At 41.3% G+C, this 21473-nt stretch overlaps 1 protein-coding gene across 10 annotated transcripts in view; it reads right to left on the bottom strand.

Annotated features, from left to right (window-relative positions):
* PRUNE2 (prune homolog 2 with BCH domain) overlaps window positions 1-21473 on the bottom strand; it is a 458932-nt gene that overhangs the window by 80420 nt on the left and 357039 nt on the right. For all 10 annotated transcript variants that reach the window (XR_011320642.1, XM_069763045.1, XM_069763070.1 and 7 more), the window contains one exon: window positions 14682-14858. Coding sequence is in view for 9 of the 10 variants with exons in the window: in XM_069763045.1 (XP_069619146.1) it covers window positions 14682-14858 (177 nt within the window). In the remaining variant the exon portion in view is untranslated. The remainder of the gene's footprint in view (window positions 1-14681; window positions 14859-21473) is intronic.

Genomic DNA, 21473 nt, shown 5'->3' with positions numbered 1-21473 from the left:
TTATTCCAATAAAATATATTTGGAATAATAAACACTTTAATTATGGTTACCGTAAATAAATTAAGTTATAAGATGAATTTCAGTTACTCATTTATATGCTGCATTTTGAGAAATGTAATTAAAAGAAGAGGAAGAAAAATGAATTGGCAAGAGATACAAATTTTACCGTAGGGCTATAATGTGCTGTGAATTTTGGAGAAAATAGTGCCAAGTAACATGCTACAGAATGCCCTGTTTTCAATGCCACGTATGTTCACTTTTGTGCCCTGTTTTAGATATTTAACATCTAACCTCCCTAGCCTATTTTCACCTTCATGACCAATTCTTAGCAGTGTCATTTTATGTAGTAATAGCTCTGGAATGCTTCAATGGCTCCCACTGATTCTGAGATAGTTTTTTTGTAACATAGTTGTACTTCATGATAGTAGTTAAATTTGTTAAATAGGACTTGTACTTCTTTGTGAAAAAATTGGAAATTTGGGTATGTCACACAAAATAGTTAATAAATAACATTTCCTTCATGTCCAGTTTACATCAGCACAATTTTTGAAACATATTTTTTTTTTGCTAGGAAGTTAGAAGGGTAAAAGTTGACTAGCAATTTTATAATTTTTTCAAACAAAATTTGTAAAACCATTTTTTTTAGGGACCACATCACATTTGAAGTACTGTATTTTTCCGACTATAAGACACAGCGGGCCTTTAAACACATGTTTCAGAAGAGGAAATTAGAAAAAAAAATTGAAGCAAAAAATGTGGTCAATTCTGTACTAATATCCCCTAAACAGAGCTGGCCTGCAGTGCAGAAGTGAGGCTACAACACAAAATGCAGCAGAATAGTCAAACAAGCCGGGTCAGATTCTAGACTTTAGCGCAATACCAAAGGAATAAGCAAACTCACGGTCAGAGACAAGCCAGGGGCTCAGTAATGGTCAGGAGCAGATAAGCCAGAAGATAAAAAACAGAAGCAGGTCAGGATACAAGCCAACTGGGGAGTCAGCCCACTAAAGGGAAACATTGAGTCAAGACGGGAAAGGGGGAAAACAGAGACATGGGATCAGACGGCAAATGCAGCAGGACAAATCAGAGCAATCGGAGTCAGCTACAGCAGCCTTAGGCAAAAACTATAGCTGACATTGCCTGCAGGAAACAGCAGCGATAAATAGCCAACCTGAACCCAGACAGAGGCTGGGAAAGGTTAACACTTGACATGACCAGACTGGGAAAAAGGGAAAACAGGATTCAAAACCCGGTCTGGATAATGACACTGTCAGGCTGCAATCACCGCTTGCTGCCACCACAGATACTCATCTCACCCTGGACCTCTGCTGCACCACACCTCCTCCCCCATCACATGCACTGACTGAGTCTCACTGGAAATTGGAGCCCATCACCATGAGGCGTGCCCTGGTCACAGCTAGAGGCAGGAGGAGATGCCTCAATACAAGAGATGTGGTCGCTGTCCATCTGCAATCTATTATGCCCAGGGGCTGCTGTATGTTAGGTGTGTAAATGTTGTGCTCAGACACTTACACGGCCAAATGTAAATGGCAGCCTCCAATGGCTAGTGTAAAAATTAATAAATACAAAACTATTAAAGTTGTATATTTAATTTTGCATTAAAAATAATTATGTAATCAATAATTATTCATACAAAATTAAAATTTGTGGCACCTTCCCTTTAAGAAGAGAATAAAATGAAGCCTGGCACCTGTAACAGTGGCTTATACCCTGTGAAGACAAAGGACCAGACAACTTCAAATCAACATGCCTAATCCTTCTTCTCTCCAATGGCATAGAGTTGGAACACTCCTACAGACTCTAACTGGAGAGTAACAATCACATTTGCAGATAATTTGACCTTGACTGGATTGGAGCTTCAGTAACCCACTAGTGTCAGTGGTGTCTTCAGCTGAATATGCTTCCTTGGGCACACATCCAGTACATACCACTGGTCTATAGGAGGCCAGCAACAACAGGCCGTTACAGGCATCACTATGATGTCACTGCTTTGCACCGCCTGCACTGGACGATGAAGAAGGAAGAAAAAGCTGTTCATTGATGGAGTGGGGACAAGTGAGAGGAATAGTTGTATTTTTAATTGCCATGTAAAGATCACCACAAAGTCGGACTACAATGGGGAACATTATACTGTATAATGGCAATAAAGAGCGACATTATACTGTATGGCTGCCAAAAAAGGGACATTAAACTGCAGGTGGGCCACATATGTTGACATTAAACTGCATGTGGGCCAAAGAAGGGGACTTTATACTGTATGGGATTCACGATAAGTGACATAATACATTATAGGGGCTACAGAGAGGTACATTGTACTGTGCAGAGGCTATAATGGGGGACATTACACTGTGTGAGGACCACTACAGGGGACATTATACTGTATCTGTGCCACACAGAGGGTTATTATACTGCACAAAGTGAGTGACATACTGTGTGGGGACAGAGAGGCACAGTATATTGTATCGGGGTCACAGAGGGGGATATTATACTGTATAGGAACAAGAGAAGGGGACATTATACTGAATGGATGGTAAGGTGGGAAACATTATTTCTGTTAAAGAGCCACTGAGGGGCACTTTATACTGTACCGGGGCCACAAAGTGGAACATTATACTGTATGGTGGCAACAATTGAGGACATTATATTGAATGCGGGCCAGAGAGGGGAACTTTATACTGTATGGGAGACACTTTTAGCCATTATACTGTATGGGGGATGTTATTACTACATGGGGCCACAATTGTTGACAAATTGCTAAATTGGGCCCAAAATGGGAAACATGTTTGCTATATTATAGCTAGGATGGAGTAAATTAGTGGTAAATGGGGGCCAACATGGGAGATATTATATTTTATGGAGCCAATTAATACTGCCAGGGGACAGAATGGGGGATATTATTACTACAGTATAATGGGACTAAAATGGGAGACATTAGTAATAGAGGGGAGTCGGAATAAAAGACATTATATTGTAAGGGGCCAATTGAGGGACATTGCTACTGAAAAAGGCCATAATAGGGACATTATTACTATATGGGACAAGAAAGCTGAACGTTATTAATGTATAGGGCCACATGCAATAACGATGTCTTCCTTGTGGCCTCATAAGTTAATAATTTATAGGGGTTTCAATTTTAGACATTCCAACTGTATCGCAGCATAAAAGGTAGATGTTATTCGTGTATTGGGTCAGAAAATGTTACTGTATTAGTGGTAATATACACACATAAAAAAACTTTGAATACATTGTACATTTCATTTTCTGGTCTCGAGAAGCAGAACTGTATTCCATCTCTTCCTACATAGTATATTAGTCTATTGATACAGACAGTATAGGAAGGAAATGTGTCTCCAATATGGCAGACCCCAGGAAAGCTTTTAAAAAACAAAACATAAAATTCTGCTATATTTATTAAATAACAAACATTATTTTTCATCTATTAAATTTAAATTAAATACATAAATAATTCCCTTTAACACGTTGTATATACACTTTTGGTGTAATAACTTAACCCCTTTCTGACATTAGACGTACTAGCCCGTCGAGGTGGGGTGGGCCCCTATGACCACCGACGGGATAGCACGTCATACCCGATCGGCCGCGCTCACGGGGGGAGCACGGCCGATCGCGGCCTGGTGTCAGCTGCCTATCGCAGCTGACATCCGGCACTATGTGCCAGGAGCGGTCACAGACCTCTCCCGGCACATTAACCCCCGGCACAACGCGATCAAACATGATCGCGGTGTGCCGGCGGTGCAGGGAAGCATCGCGCAGGGAGGGGTCTCCCTGCGGGCTTCCCTGAGCCCCCGCAGCAACGCGATGTGATCGCGTTGCTGCAAGGGTCTCCCTACCTCCCTTCCTGTAGCAAGCCCGGATCCAAGATGGCCGCGGCATCCGAGTCCTGCAGGGAGGGAGGTGGCTTACCAAGTGCTTGTGCAAAAATGTGCAAACTGTCAGATCACCGATCTGTGATGTTCCCCCCTGGGACAAAGTAAAAAAAAAATGGGCCAGTTTTATAGGTCGGGCCGTTACGAACGCTTTGATACTAAATATGTGTAGTTTTATTGTTTTGTTTTTTTATTTAGATAAAGAAATGTATTTATGGGAATAATTTTTTTTTTTTTTTCATTATTTAGGATTTTTTCTTTTTCTTTTTTTTTTTTTAGGAAATGTGTAAAAAAAAAAAAAAGAAAAAGAAAAAATCCTAAATAATGAAAAAAAAAAAAAAAATTATTCCCATAAATACATTTCTTTATCTAAATAAAAAAACAAAACAATAAAACTACACATATTTAGTATCAACGCGTTCGTAACGGCCCGACCTATAAAACTGGCCCATTAGTTAACCCCTTCAGTAAACACCGTAAGAAAAAAAAAACGAGGCAAAAAACAATGCTTTATTATCATACCGCCGAACAAAAAGTGGAATAACACGCCGCCATACAGCATCATCAGCAAAAAAATAAAAAAGTTATAGTCCTGAGAATAAAGCGATGCAAAAATAATTATTTTTTCTATAAAATAGTTTTTATCGTATAAAAGCGCCAAAACGTTAAAAAATGATATAAATAAGGTGTCTCTGTAATCGTACTGACCCGAAGAATAAAACTGCTTTATCAATTTTACCAAACGCGGAACGGTATAAACGCCTCCCCCAAAAGAAATTCATAAATAGCTGGTTTTTGGTCATTCTGCCTCACAAAATCGGAATAAAAAGCGATAAAAAAAGTCACGTGCCCGAAAATGTTACCAATAAAACCGTTAACTCATCCCGCAAAAAACAAGACCTCACATGACTCTGTGGACCAAAATATGGAAAAATTATAGCTCTCAAAATGTAGTAACGCAAAAAATATTTTTTGCAATAAAAAGCGTCTTTCAGTGTGTGACGGCTGCCAATCATAAAAATCCGCTAAAAAACCCGCTATAAAAGTAAATCAAACCCCCCTTCATCACCCCCTTAGTTAGGGAAAAATTAAAAAAATGTATTTATTTCCATTTTCCCATTAGGGCTAGGGTTACGGCTAGGGTTAGGGCTAGGGTTAGGGATACGGTTAGGGCTAGGGTTGGGGCTAGGGTTAAGGCTACAGTTAGGGTTGGGGCTAAAGTTAGGGTTAGGGTTGGGGCTAAAGTTACGGTTAGGGTTTTAGATTACATTTACAGTTGGGAATAGGGTTGGGATTAGGGATAGGAGTGTGTCAGGGTTAGAGGTGTGGTTAAGGTTACTGTTGGGATTAGGGTTAGGGGTGTGTTTGGATTAGGGTTTCAGTTATAATTGGGGGATTTCCACTGTTTAGGCACATCAGGGGCTCTCCAAACGCGACATGGCGTCCGATCTCAATTCCAGCCAATTCTGCGTTGAAAAAGTAAAACAGTGCTCCTTCCCTTCCGAGCACTCCCATGTGCCCAAACAGGGGTTTACCCCAACATATGGGGTATCAGCGTACTCAGGACAAATTGGACAACTTTTGGGGTCCAATTTCTCCTGTTACCATTGGGAAAATACAAAACTAGGGGCTAAAAAATAATTTTTGTGGGGAAAAAAAAAGATTTTTTTATTTTCACGGCTCTGCGTTACAAACTGTAGTGAAACACTTGGGGGTTCAAAGCTCTCACAACACATCTAGATGAGTTCCTTAGAGGGTCTAGTTTCCAAAATGGTGTCACTTGTGGGGGGTTTCTACTGTTTAGGTACATTAAGGGCTCTGCAAACGCAATGTGACACCTGCAGACCATTCCATCTAAGTCTGCATTCCAAATGGAGCTACTTCCTTTCCGAGCCCTCCCATGCACCCAAACAGTGGTTCCCCCCCACATATGGGGTATCAGCGCACTCAGGACAAATTGGACAACAAATTTTGGGGTCCAATTTCTCCTGTTACCCTCAGGAAAATACATAACTGGGGGCTAAAAAATAATTTTTTGGGAAAAAATTTTTGTTTTATTTTTACGGCTCTGCATTATAAACTTCTGTGAAGCCCTTGGTGGGTCAAAGCGCTCACCACACATCTAGATAAGTTCCTTAGGGGGTCTAGTTTCCAAAATGGTGTCACTTGTGGGGGTTTCTACTGTTTAGGTACATTAGGGGCTCTGCAAACGCAATGTGACACCTGCAGACCATTCCATCTAAGTCTGCATTCCAAATGACGCTCCTTCCCTTCCGAGTCCTCCCATGCGCCCAAACAGTGGTTCCCCCCACATATGGTGTATCATCGCACTCAGGACAAATTGGACAACAAATTTTGGTGGCCAATTTCTCCTGTTACCCTTGGGAAAATACAAAACTGGGGGCTAAAAAAATAATTTTTGTGGGAAAAAATTTTTGTTTTATTTTTACGGCTCTGCATTATAAACTTCTGTGAAGCCCTTGGTGGGTCATAGCGCTCAAAACACATCTAGATAAGTTCCTTAGGGGGTCTACTTTCCAAAATGGTGTCACTTGTGGGGGGTTTCAATGTTTAGGCACATCAGTGGCTCTCCAAACGCAACATGGCGTCCCATCTCAATTCCTGTCAATTTTGCATTGAAAAGTCAAACGGCGCTACTTCCCTTCCGAGCTCTCCCATGCGCCCAAACAGTGGTTTACCCCCACATATGGGGTATCAGCGTACTCAGGACAAATTGTACAACAACTTTTGGGGTCCAATTTCTTCTCTTACCCTTGGGAAAATAAAAAATTGGGGGTGAAAAGATAATTTTTGTGAAAAAATATGATTTTTTTATTTTGACGGCTCTGCATTATAAACTTCTGTGAAGCACTTGGTGGGTCAAAGTGCTCACCACACCTCTAGATAAGTTCCTTAGGGGGTCTACTTTCCAAAATGGTGTCACTTGTGGGGGGTTTCAATGTTTAGGCACATCAGTGGCTCTCCAAACGCAACATGGCGTCCCATCTCAATTCCTGTCAATTTTGCATTGAAAAGTCAAACGGCGCTACTTCCCTTCCGAGCTCTCCCATGCGCCCAAACAGTGGTTTACCCCCACATATGGGGTATCAGCGTACTCAGGACAAATTGTACAGCAACTTTTGAGGTCCAATTTCATCTCTTACCCTTGGGAAAATAAAACAAATTGGAGCTGAAGTAAATTTTTGCTGAAAAAAAGTTAAATGATAATTTTTATTTAAATATTCCAAAAATTCCTGTGAAGCACCATAAGGGTTAATAAACTTCTTGAATATGGTTTTGAGCACCTTGAGGGGTGCAGTTTTTAGAATAGTGTCACACTTGGGTATTTTCTATCATATAGACCCCTCAAAATGACTTCAAATGAAATGTGGTCCCTAAAAAAAATGGTGTTGTAAAAATGAGAAATTGCTGGTCAACTTTTAACCCTTATAACTCCCTAACAAATAAAAATTCAAAGTTGGAAAATTACAAAATTTTCACCAAATTTCCATTTTTTTCACAAATAAACGCAGGTACTATCAAATAATTTTTACCACTATCATGAAGTACAATATGTCACGAGAAAACAATGTCAGAATCACTGGGATCCGTTGAAGCGTTCCAGAGTTATAACCTCATAAAGGGACAGTGGTCAGAATTGTAAAAATTGGCCCGGTCATTAACATGCAAACCACCCTTGGGGGTAAAGGGGTTACATAGTAACATAGTTAGTAAGGCCGAAAAAAGACATTTGTCCATCCAGTTCAGCCTATATTCCATCATAATAAATCCCCAGATCTACGTCCTTCTACAGAACCTAATAATTGTATGATACAATATTGTTCTGCTCCAGGAAGACATCCAGGCCTCTCTTGAACCCCTCGACTGAGTTCGCCATCACCACCTCCTCAGGCAAGCAATTCCAGATTCTCACTGCCCTAACAGTAAAGAATCCTCTTCTATGTTGGTGGAAAAACCTTCTCTCCTCCAGAAGCAAAGAATGCCCCCTTGTGCCCGTCACCTTCCTTGGTATAAACAGATCCTCAGCGAGATATTTGTATTGTCCCCTTATATACTTATACATGGTTATTAGATCGCCCCTCAGTCGTCTTTTTTCTAGACTAAATAATCCTAATTTCGCTAATCTATCTGGGTATTGTAGTTCTCCCATCCCCTTTATTAATTGTGTTGCCCTCCTTTGTACTCTCTCTAGTTCCATTATATCCTTCCTGAGCACCGGTGCCCAAAACTTGACACAGTACTCCATGTGCGGTCTAACTAGGGATTTGTACAATATGGAGGACTATGAAGTGCCCAGAATACTGTATGGCGGACTATGTGTTGACCATAATACTGTATGGCGCACTGTGTGGTGCCTATATAATGTACTATATCTGTTTTTTTATCTGTGCATCAGGAATCGTGGCATTTGTCAAAGGGGCCCACTGATACTCTTTCGCCCGAAGCCCATAAAAATCTGGAGCTGACCCTGGCAACCACGCACATCAAGATGAATGCCGGCTGCAGCTGTGACAGGGCCCTCTGCTCTGTGACAGGCCATGTGTTGAAGTCACATAGCAGTTTTGTTAAATGGCTCCTGCAGCCTTTGATAGGCCGGCGGCCTTTCAATGTTACTGCTATGTGACGTCAGCGCGCTGCCGGTAACAGAGCAGAGCACCGTCACAGCAGAAGTCGGTAGCCATTGTAACGACCACGCCGAATATGAAGCCACAAGAGGATGCTGGGGAGCGCAAGAAGGTGAGAAGAATCCCCCACCTCTGTAGTTGGGCAAGGTAGTGGCCATAGGGATGGACATAGGGGCCCAGGGAGGGTACATTAAATAAAGGGGCCCAGGATGAGGACATTATTACTGGAAGGGGCCCAGGATAGGGACCTTATTAAGGTGGACATTGGGGTCCAAGATGGAGACATTAAATAAAGGGGCCAAGGATCTGGCACCTTATGAAATAAAGGGGTGACATAATTACTGTATTGATGTCAGGATGACGAACATACATTGGTTTATGGTGGCAAGTGGGGACATAATTACTGTAGGGGCCAATCAGGGGACATGATTACTGCTGTAATTTATTTTTGAGCTTACTGTCTTCCATGGGGAGAACAAAACTGGGTCCTGCTACTGTGCAGGGTGGCACTATGTCTTTTTTTTCTTCATCTGACATAGTATAGAAGTCGAGGAAAATAGTGAGGAATGTGCTCTCGAAACAATTAGCTATAGCTAACTGTGTTATTTTCTGCAGAGATGAGTCTTTGCTGGAAGAAGTAATGGCGTTCTGCACTGGATGAAGAAAAAAGACTTCAACTACAGATGTCACCGGTGAGTCAGTGTGTTGCTTTTACACTTACACTATATACTGTATACTGTGTAAATAGCTCCTTTGTATAATGTCATTGGGGATCACTGTCTTATGTGTACACTGACACTATATACAGAGCTCTTGTGTATAATATCACCGGTGATCCCTGTATTACCTGTAAACTTTACACCATAATGTCACGGGGGTATTGGGTAGACTAAAGCTGATTAACCGGGCCCCTGCGATATCCCTCAGACTAGGGAAAACCCTGTCTGTCCCTCTCCCAGAATTTACACTGATGGTGTGCTTGTCTGGGCCGCCAGGCCTGACCCTGACTCCTGTTTCAGCCCTATGCTGAAACCTCCACCCGCCACTCAGTGATAAGACCACACACCAACCTACACAGAAAGTACAGACAGGGAAAACTAAAAACGCACCTCGCCGCAGACACACAGGAAAACACTATAATGTGCACAGGGCAAAAATAAACACAAATATAGGAAGGAGAAATATGACAAAGGATAATACACCACCAGATACGATACTTCAACTCCTAGACCACCACTCCAGACCGAGATCACCAGGCACAAGACACAAGCTATAATCGGCGACGCCCAAAGTCCAGAATGACTATTTAAAGGCCATGGGAGTGACCCAGCCTCCAACCAGATTACCAGCCAGATTAACCCTGGATAACCTGGATAAAATCTAGCCGGCTCCACTGAGCGTATAATGGACAAATGTGGAATTACCGCTGTCTGTCGGACGCCCTAGTGTGAAAAGCGTCCGACATGACACATGTACAGAGCTCCTGTGTATAATGTCACTGGTGATCCCTATATTACCTGTAGACTATACACCATATACAGAGCTCCTGTGTATAATGTCACTGGTGATCACTGTATCACCTGTACACTGACACTATATACAGGGCTCCTGTGTATAATGTCACTGGTGATCACTGTATTACCTGTACATTATACACTATATACAGAGTTCCTGTGTATAATGTCACTGTATTACTTGTACACTGACACTATATACAGAGCTCCTGTGTATAATGTCACCGGTGATCCCTGTATTACCTGTACACTATACACCATATACAGAGCTCCTGTGTATAATGTCACTGGTAGTCACTGTATTACCTGTACACTGACACTGTATACAGAGCTCCTGTGTATAATGTCACCTGTGATCACTGTATTACCTGTACACTGACACTATATACAGAGGTACTGTGTATGTTGTCACTGGTGGTAATAACAGTGTTGTTAGTATTGTGGTTTGTATTCATAATCAATATTAAAGTATTCGGGCACTATGTGTTGGTAATTTGTGCTCTGGTCATGGCATGGCAGTATTTCTCCTTGTATGTGGTATCATTTGGTCCCTATATGCTGGTAATATTTATTTTATTTTACGCTGCAAGGCTGCAGTGCTAACCTCTGAACCGTGCTGCCATAATATGTCATATTATTCGGTCACTATGTGGTGGTAATATGTGATCTGGTCATGGTGTGGCGGTATTTGTCCCTTGTATGTTGTATTATTCGGTTACTATGTGGTCTGGTCATGGTGTGGTGGTATCTCTTCCCTGTATGTGGTAATATTGGTCTTGGTATAGTGGATTGTGTTGTGTATGGCGGTCATTTGTTCTCTCTAATATTAATTAGGAGAAAATTCTTTATTTCCATTAGAGTTTTAATGTTTTGTACACAGCGGCGGAGATGCACTTACAGGGGGTTTCCTGTGGAAAAAAATAACCACCTCTCCACAGGATAATTGATAACGTATTGATTGGTGGCGGGGTCTGACTGCTTGGACCCATTCAGCAAAATGTGGAACTTTTTGTCCCCATTAGACTGGAGTGGCATGTCCCACTAGATCACTGATCCATTCATTCTCTCAGTGGCTGCACTTTTTTTTTCTGGAAGCCCCAAAGAGAATGAATGGAGCTGCGGTCAGACATCCCACCTGCCGCTGCATTTTAAAATAGGGATAAAAGTGTCCTGTCAGGGATAAAACTTCCCCATTCTTCCAATCGGTGCAGTTTCTAATGGTCGGATCTAAGCGATCACCTATCCTGTGGAGCCTATGGATCAGTGATAATTTGTTTTAACCATGATAATTTTGGTCAAAAATTTGCAGTCTTGGAAGTCAAGTAATTTTGGCTTGATAATTTGAAACAATTCTTTCTGTTGGAAGCTGCAGGGAATGAGGATCACAGATTTGGCTGGTAATGCAATAATTCCCCCACGCCAAACATGTCTTAACAATTTTGGAAAGCATTGGTAATTTTCAAAGAAATATTTCTCTTGTGGAATTCTAAGAATTTTGGTTTCATAATTTTCAACAATTTACCCTTTTCTCTCAATCCTGATCAGGGTGCTATCGGGAAAATTCACCCTTGATGCAGTCGCAAAGTTAAATTTCACTGAAAATTAAAAAGAAGGTGAGTTGTATTTAAAAAATGATACATGTTGCACCATAAATATTATTATTGAAAAAATTTTGCATTTTGTGCCCAAACTTTCAGAGCGGCTTCTTAGTGCAATAAATAATGGTGGCTAGGTATCTTCCATTGAGCCTGAATACATGAGATTCTTTCACAAAAGGCAGAACATCCTAGTGCTTTGATATCAATTATGGTGAACCCCATTAATGTAAACTATCGTGATTCTACATCCCAGTTAAGGGGGCGGACAGTAGATGTGCAACAGCCGTCTTTGTTTTACAGCTGATGCTCCGCTATAATGACAGATATTTGCATATAGCTGTAGGGTGGGCCCCTAGAGTCCATTCCCCTGGTGGGCCCCAGACACCCCAGTCCGACCCTGCATGCTATGAACATTGCTTTTGACCTGCAAACAGTAAAGTAATATATAAAGCTACTCAAATGTTAAGATGTGATCCAGTGATGGAAAGTTGTCCAACTGGTTTAGGCAAAATTGTAATGTTTTACTAGCAGGTGCTGCAAAAGTTTCACGTTACGTCTGAGTTATATTCATGAACACAAAAGCTAGGAGAACAGATGAGTGAGAATTAGGTATGTGATGGTCTAAATGCAGAGCAAGCGATAGTAAGTAAATACTCGCTTTGTCATTCTTTGTCTCACACCTTCTTGAAAACACAATAAGATATGTTTGTCACAGTATTCATGTTTTTTTCTCTCTTCCTATTTAAACGGTAAAATACGTATATTGTGTAAGAATATTGTAAGTCCTAGGTGTGTTTCTAAATCATACTTTCTTTCATACACAATGAGTCGCATATTATTGGCATGTATAGTACAATGGTTATTCTTGAATTACCGGTATACAGGATCAGATGTGAGAAAAAAGAAGCTTATTCTTTTTGGCAAAAAATAAATATGACATCATGACACTGAGGCATACAAAAAGACATTTTCTGAGCTTAGAAGTGGACTCTCTCTATTTAAGAGAGCAGCTTAGGAAAAAATATAATACTACCCTTCCCCCATAGGTGATATCTTCCATATGAAACAACTTGCATTATATTGTTTACCTAAGACATCTAGACATTGACTGTCAAAAACACAAAGGTGGATTTGAGAAAGAATTTAATAAGTCTTAGCAGTACGCTAGATGCACCAAACATTAAAAAAAGTAGAAATTCTATGCATGCTAGGAGCAGTATTGCAGAGTATTATAAAAGAATAGCATTGTCTATTTCCCTAGCGCAGAGGTCCCCAACGTTTCTGACCTTGAGAGCCACATTCAGCTCTGAGAGAGGGTCGTGAGCCACATCCAGCCTTGAGAGAGGGTCACGAGCCACATTCAGCTCCCGCCCCCTCATAATAGTGGCAACCAAAGCCCCCATTACAGGCATAATGGTAACCAAAGCTTTTCCACAAAAATCAATCACCCCAAAGCACTACAATACCCCCATTCAGTATTCTCCTATAAAGCGCTCCCAAGACACTGTCACATCCAGCTTCAAACACCTCCTCTGACAGGTGGTGTCATCTTTTCTCCAGCGTACCATACTTAACACATCTCAAATCGCCTAAGACCAGTACATGTTCATCCAGATCTGCTCTTCTGTGCAGGGCTGCTCACAAAATTCACCATTTTCAGATGTGCTCTTCATTCCTGTTTGCTAGAACTGGAGCTAACGCACCAAGCTGAAAGACAGCCGTGAGCCACAATTCAATGGACCGTGAGCCACGTGTGGCTCCCGAGCTACAGGTTGGGAACCCCTGCCTAGCGGAATGTAAATTAAAAAAAAAAATGTTTCTAAAAAGTTTAGTGAATAAGAAAGAAAACAGAAAAAAGGAAAACCTTTCCCCAATAAAACTGATTTATATATATCACTAACTAAAAAGAAAAATAAACCTAACTGAAAACTTGAAAAGAACAGTCAGGAAAAACAACGTGTGGCTGTAAAAAACAAACAATGACTTGCTGTTTTTGTTCATCTTGCCTCCCCAAAAATGGAGTGAAAAGACATAAAGAGACTCATTTACCCCAATGGCACCAAGATACCAAAGGGAACCCATACTACAACAACAAGACAGAGGGGGAGGAGGAAGGAAACACAAGAAGGCTGGAAAATGTCTCTGTATTTATACACAGCGGGTGACTTCATAATGGATTAATATGATTTCAGTTTTTTTGCATCCAGTTAATTGCGGATGAGTTGCTCTGGAGCACACACTCATGTTAGACTAGTCTAGCATGGTAGATTAATAGTAATATTTAAGGTCAGTGTTCTGTCTCCGCCATCTAATATTGTTGCCCTGATTATTTGCTTGCATAACTGCAGTTTCCTCAGTATACAGTATTGATATATTCATGCCTTTATTCATCTGTGATGCTTTGGCTCCCTCTAGCGGCCAGAGTTATGTTGGCAGTTCAATCTTGTTTTTGTATTATCCATGTCTGATTCTCCTCCTCCTTTGCAATGCATTATGGTAGCTCAGCCTCCATTTCCCTCCATTTTTCCTTTCACTTTCTTCAGTTTGCCTTCAAGGAAAGACGCTTCACTTCATCCCCCTTGCGATTGCATTGCCGGTATGTCTTTATGCTTCATATAGATATTCCTGCTCTATATTAGCTTAGTTTAACCAGTTGTACTCCCAGTTTAGTCACTAGCTTTCTAAATGTTATGCATAATGTATATCATGTGTATTATGTATCTGTTCTATGCCATGCACTGATTCTATTTATATCATTGTTCACAGTTTCACCGCATCAATATACCACTACGTTTAATAAAGCACAGACTCAACCACAGTCTCCTTCTTGGACCCCGGTATAGCGGTTTAGCTGACTGTATAGCTACGTATGAGCCTGCCTCAGCTAGTGAGGACAGAACAGTCAGATTGCTTTCATCAATAAGGCAGAGGTCTCATTTAATGGCCAATGTTTATCTAAAATGAGAATAAAGTAAAAACCTACTTTGGCATCTGTATTTTAACACTTATCCATACCTCCATGTGATATAACTTTCTTGTACGGTTCAATCACTTTCATATCAATTCGTTGTTCTTGATCACCAATAATGACTGTCCTCCATAGCTTATTATCAGCTCTCTCTTCTTCCGCTGTGTATTCTTGAATAGATCCAAAATCTCCTTGCAGTGAGTGGCCGAGGGCAGGACGATCATCTAAGATAAACGTAAATCATTTTACCACTTAATGAGATTTAGAATGTAAATTTTAACACGATTCCAATTCAACAACAGCAAACCTACCACATTGTTTTTGTTTTTGGACCATTACAATTTTTTCTAGAAGTGATAAATAGGAATCTGTGGGCATATGTGAGGATCAACAAGTAGAAATTTCTATTAGATTGTGCTGGTAGTGTGGGTGGCATGTGGTTACTGGTAGAGATTATCAAATTGATACATGGAGAATCGACTTTGAGTTAAATTTCCTGGAATTCACAGATCCATGGGTGAGTTTTCCCATAATGGCCTGCAACTATCACATCACATGGTCTAGAAAAATCAGGGGAACCATCACAGTCACCATAAAGGATGACGGCCAGGCAAGATGTGCCATCTTATGCTTACAGGTCAGAACGCACAGCTCATTTCACATAGGGACATAAAATGGCCAAAATTGCATTGAGTTGTACTGCTGCACTAGTGAAGCAAATTTAAAATGAAAATGGGAAGTGCAAAGATTCAAGTGCCATACGGAGGTGCTGTAGATACTGTTAGGGGTCGAGTTCCTGCCTCTGCACAGGGGGAATCTCGAACCATCTCCTCTGCGGCTCCCATTCCTCTCCAGCCGCAGTGGAGCCTGCTCAGCGGAGATGTCGGTCCCAGCGTCTGGCTCAGCCTGATACTGTGCGGATGGTTTCTGCTGCTTTCCCAGGCTCAGCCATTGTAGCCAGTACTGGTCAGTGGCGAGCAGACGTGTCTGGGATTAAGTCCTGCTTTTTCCCTTCTGAGCATGCCCAGGGTAAGACCTCTCATTGGAGGTCAGGAGTCACAAGCTCAGGTACTGCTGCAGATCCCAATGGTTCTCTAGGAAGGTCCTGAAGTTGCTCTGGTATTGTAGCAGCTTTCATTGGTCCTCTAGGAAGGTCCTGAAGCTGCTGCAGCTATAAAAGGTTTGCATGGACGCACGGCCATGGGCTAGTATCACTTCATGTTATGAGCTTGCTAATTGTGGTCACGCCTGTATGATTGTATTCAGGGACCTGGCTGAAATAAGCCACCAGATTACCGGTACCTCCGGTGAGGAGTTTGTATGATTGTATTCAGGGACCCGGCTGAAATAAGCCCCTAGAATACCGGCACCTACGGTGAGGAGTTTGTATGATTGTATTCAGGGACCCGGCTGAAATAAGCCCCTAGAATACCGGCCCTTCCGGTGAGGAGTTTTCGTGTGCTTCTCTGTGTGCGTGACCACTGACTGCCATCAGCTCAGCATTTAACTGTATTCCCCTGTAACGCTAACAGGGCACAGCGTGTTCTTTTCTGTGTGACTCAGTGAAGTAACTGAGTTCACTTATACCACCATATAGTGCCGTCATTTTCTAGCAGCAGGTTGTCTCCTGCACGGGGGACCCTAGGCTGCGAATGCACCAATTATAACATCCATATTAACTCGGTGAGTTCTGCCAGTCCTCACAGATACATTGTCAGCGTTACTGTAAATTCATTGATCTGTGATATACTGCAGCAACAGAACCTTAGTAAAAGCAATTTTTATTCTTCACATATCACAATTGCAAACCAGAAGGGCAGTTTAATTCCATGAGTCCTACTTTTGCTATTAAAGAATCCTGAAACCTAGGCTTGTGTGTCACAGACAAAGAAGCCATATATTTTCTTTTCATTAACTGTCTGCCTCACAAAGTGTGTGTGTTGCTAAAAATGGTCATTTTTGCACACTTCTTTGTTGTAATAGTCCAATATTATACCTGCACACACCATGCAAATACAGCTGTTGGTTACCATCCATTTTACCCCAGCCAGATAGGTTGGCCATTGGTTATTTGAACATTACTAAGGCTAAATTTGCATTAAATGGCTCAAAAGGAGTTCAATGCAGTACAAGGAGACATCTGAGTTCTATTTACATATTTCCAGGGCAATCAGAAGCCTTGAAGGAATGAGAGTCACATTTTGTGGGCAAATTTGGTGAAGTTGACAAATTCAAGTTTCAAAAATTTCGAATCTAAAGTAACTGGTTTTACTAAGATTTGCTTGAGTTTTTGGTTCAGATAAGTTGTTGGCTCCTTGGGATTAACTGGTGATACACATAGTTTTATTGTATTTCACCTGGGAAAGCCATGTCTTTTGACTGCACGCCTCATTACCAGTACACACATGAATTATTAATATTAATAGGCTTAGGTTGATGTGCCTAAGGCTTCATGCACATGGCAGCTTCAAAAATAGAATATGTGGGTAATATGAAATGCAACAGACAGAAACATGTCATGAGTTTTTGTAGCATGGTTATCATGTGCACTTTATCTAATGTAGGCATGCCAAAGAACAGTGAGAGCCCTCAGATTTCCATGGTAGGTATTGATATGTATCATGCCATATACAATGACAGGTGTTAGGGCTAGCGGAACGCACCAAATAATAAGATAGAATAAGGTGCGTTCGCAGCCCGGGGTCCACCGTGCAGAGATGGAACCTGCTGCCAAGTAATGATGGACTATATGGCGGTACAATGTGAATACACACACGGGTTAACTTCACCCTGGGTGAAGGAAGCGAACCCTGTTGCGTCACAGGGCCGCAGTACCGCACGTAACAGAACTAATAATTAAATAGCACGAGAGTGCGAGCTGTGCCGTACTGGCGGACGCCACTAACCACCCTGACTTGGGTTAAAGAAGCGCTCTAATGGCGTGTGGCACCGTACTGGCGGTCACAGCAGTAGGCGCTGTTTCGTGTGTAAACGCTGTGAGTTCAGCCGGGCGCTAGATTGCAGCCATACACCTTACGCGAACAGTCATACACAAGGGATGGGTTTTTTAAGGAACGAGTTGCACTCATCAACACACACACTATTACAATTGTACACTAGCGCATGGCCGTGCGGTCATGCGAAGCTTATATAGCTGCAGCATGTATAGGACCTTCCAATAAAGGACCAATGGGCAGCTGCCACAGAAGTTTAGCACCTGGAGGAACAATGGGAACCGCTGCAGCATCTGAGCATGTGACCCTCGATCTCCAACGGGAGATCTCACCCTGGGCATGCTCAGAAGGGAAAAAGCAGGACTTAGTCCCAAAAGCGTCTGTTCGCCGCTGCCCAGCACTGGCTTCAATGGCAGAAGCAGGAAAAGCAGCAGTAACCCTATTCACAGGGTGAGACTGAGCAAGACGCTGGGACCGATGTCTCCGCTGAGCAGACTCCACTGCGGCTGGAGAAGAATGGGAGACCGAATGGGAGAGATGGTTCGAGATTCCCCCTGTGCAGAGGCGGGAACTCGATACCTAACAACAGGTGACCTCAAACAGTAAACTATATTTTGCTCTGGTGTTTTTGAGAAAACAAAGATTCCACACTGGTTAGATTCTAGTGTTGACTGCTAGATTTTGAGAAGTGTTCACTGATCCTCTCTCCACCGCATTCAGCCTGATTTGCAGGTTCCTCCTTATTTTTGTTTAGGGAGTTTCTTGTTGATCAGGCTGGATGAAAGGGAAACTCTCAACAGATATTTCTCCTCAAGCCTAGTACTTATTACAGATTTGACTTCTTGACAACATTGCACATCAGAGTAACTATCTGCCCAAGGTTAGAGTGCATGAATGTACTGACAGGTTGTCCATTTGACAAGAAGATAGACTTGTTCTGATGATGACATAAGCTCACAAAGCAATGTCTAGATAAAATATAATTGTGGCAGTCACATGTTCTGATATCTATCCTTTGGATGTAACCCGGAATGTTACAGATCAGTCTCAGTGGGTAAAGATTTTAAAAATGATGAGGAATTGTAAAATAGATCTGCATTAAACAGTGATGAAATGTGTGATCTCATCTTAGTAAGTGTTGACGTATCTTTAGGATATGCCATCACTTTATGATTTATGGAGTAGAACCTGTTTTTATCATTGCCATAAAAGCTCATTGGGTCTATCAATATACTGTGTAAGGCATAGTATTTCTAGTTACATTTAATTAATTCCCCATCCTTAATGTTGTTCGGTGCCAGAAAAAACACAAAAATCTGTTAATGAATGCAGAATTAAAAGTCTGAAATCTGGGAATTATGAAATTGATATACGCCCGTATCTAAAGCCATTAACACCGCTGAGTGCAAACAAACAAAACAAAGCTTCTGTTGAATACATTACCTTTCTAAATCCAGACTTTAGCAATCACACCATGTTCTGTATTTACATGTGGAATTAGCAACACTCCCCTAGTAACCATGCGCTTATTAAAGCTAATGTGCTCTACTGCTCCAGAGGAAGAGGTCAAACCATGAAGGACAAAGAATCAATTGTGAGTGGAGAAACAGAAGAATTATCCAATTAGATGGCCCTCTGATATGTCTGCTCTTCATAGTAATCTTTCCAAACAAATATTAAAATGGGCTTTTGTTCTTGAATTCAGCATTCCTTGGCATGCCCCATAGTTTAGCTGACAAGCGCTAGCAGGTTGTATTGCTATGTCTTATGCAAAGGATGCAAGGTACAGAATGGATTAAAAACTTCTCAATCTCCAATTCCACAATGAACCTTTAACCCATGTGTGTCCTACATATCCTGGAGATGTCTAAGCTTTACCACACGTTCTACTACAGTACTTTCCACATCTGTGATAAAGTGTCCCATCATGCTGTGGAATTTCAGTCATAATCCTTGTTATTGTCATTCTGTATAAGGGTCAGACATCTCAGCATGCTAATAAAATGTGTTTGAGGTATCCCAGACAACAGTCTTTTGTAATCCTCTTCTGAGAGGTTACCATCTCACTTACTAAAAGAGTCACCTCGTTTTCCTAGACTCATAGCCATAGAGACTCTACCAACAGAGAAGTTAACATGGCAACTATATTGGTTGTAAGTTTTCACCCAAGAAAAAGAGGTTTTTCACCCTATGGAAAACTTCAACAAGCCGTGTACCTTGCCAAGCACTATGAATGTGTAATGTACACACTGTTAGGATTCAGCTCTAATTGCCGGTTAATGTGGTCTTCCCATGATCAGAAAATAGTCGACACGTGATCACAATGTTTTACTAAGATATTGGTTTTAAGAACTTGATAGAGAAGGACAAGTGATTAGTTTAGCATATGTAAAGGCAAAAAAGTAGGAGTTTTATTCCAGAGAAGTTTTATTGGAATGTATCCTTGATAAATATTTCTGAGGCTGCTTTTTTACTGTCATAATACCGCCATATGTTTGGTCCATTTTATATTACCAATAAATGTACCCTGCCATAGGTCTGCTGAACCAAACTCGGATCATCATAGTGGTCAATGGTTTAAGTTCAGTTCAGTAAAAACAACTATGTGAAAATCACCTAATGCCGTTTTCAGGTAATCTGTTCCCACAAAAGTTTTTTAGACCTGGACTGGACTTCTGCATATGGGAGAGCGAGCACATTCCCAGTCTTTTACATTGGGAATATTTCTCTCCTCCCTTGTGCCAAGAGTAAATTGGGAATATTTCCACCGCCCTTGGCCAAGATCTGATTGGGAGTAATTTCCTTCTCCCTTGTGCCAAGATCCAATACAGGATGATTTCTCTCTCCTTCTAACGGAGTGGCAAATCTAAGAAATCAAATAAGAGAACTACTGTAACTCCAGAATGTGAATGTACAAAGGACCCAAGACTAGAGTGGTTAAAACTTTTTTACTTGTCCATGGTAATTCATAGGTACCCTCGTCATCGCTACTATTTTTATCCCTATCTCTAGGCAATTCATCTTGAATGTATCTAGTAAGAAACTTATATGCATCTTCTACAGGAAGTAATACATCCATTAATAAAGAATTTTAGCACCATCTCTTGGATATACGCTATATTTCTGTCCACAATGGCTGTATCATGAAAAATGTCTAAAATCTAAATGTAGACATTTACACTGAGAAAAGCACATTATGTGGCAGGCGAAACAGAACATACTGGGGAGATTAAATCACTGAGATCATTTCTTGGCAGATTAAAAAATCTGGCACCATTCATAAAGTTCTCATATTATTTGTTCCTCTATGCCAGCGTGTAAATATGAAAAGTTACAGATTGTAAAAGATGGTCAGTAGACATTAATAATCCATATAACAGCTGTCAAGTCATACAGTGTAAATGTGTATATTTGATGGTAATTTTAACCCATTCCTGACTTACGAAATATTTCGTGTCCCAGTTTCAGAAACTGAGATGGACTTGTTCACTCCACTGCTAATTCTATACTGCGATTCAGAAAAGGGACTCACTCGGTGGAACAATTTGCTATCCAGTTCCGCACTCTGCTGAGTTGACATCAAAGATGAACTTGCAGGTAGAGACTTGCCATCTTCTCTTGACGAGTTAATTTTCCCCGCTGCTCGTATGGACTTATATTTTAAAGAGCGGTCGAGGAAGAAAACTCTGGATTCTCATATCTCTCCTCCAAGAGTTTCTGTAACATCCACTTCCCCTCTGGCCGCATCTGAACCTATGGAGATCGGCCATAGCAGATTAATTCTAGCTGAAAGATCCCATTAACTTCAACAGGGACTCTGTTTGTATTGTGGTGAACAGGATCATTATCACTTCAACAGTTTCAAACTGAAGACCAAACAGAGAG

The sequence above is a fragment of the Ranitomeya imitator genome, chromosome 1 (genome assembly GCF_032444005.1).
Source record: "Ranitomeya imitator isolate aRanImi1 chromosome 1, aRanImi1.pri, whole genome shotgun sequence".
In the NCBI taxonomy this organism is placed as follows: domain Eukaryota; kingdom Metazoa; phylum Chordata; class Amphibia; order Anura; family Dendrobatidae; genus Ranitomeya; species Ranitomeya imitator.
The sequence above is the reverse complement of the archived record's forward strand: the minus strand, read 5'-3'. Positions and strand labels throughout refer to the sequence as shown.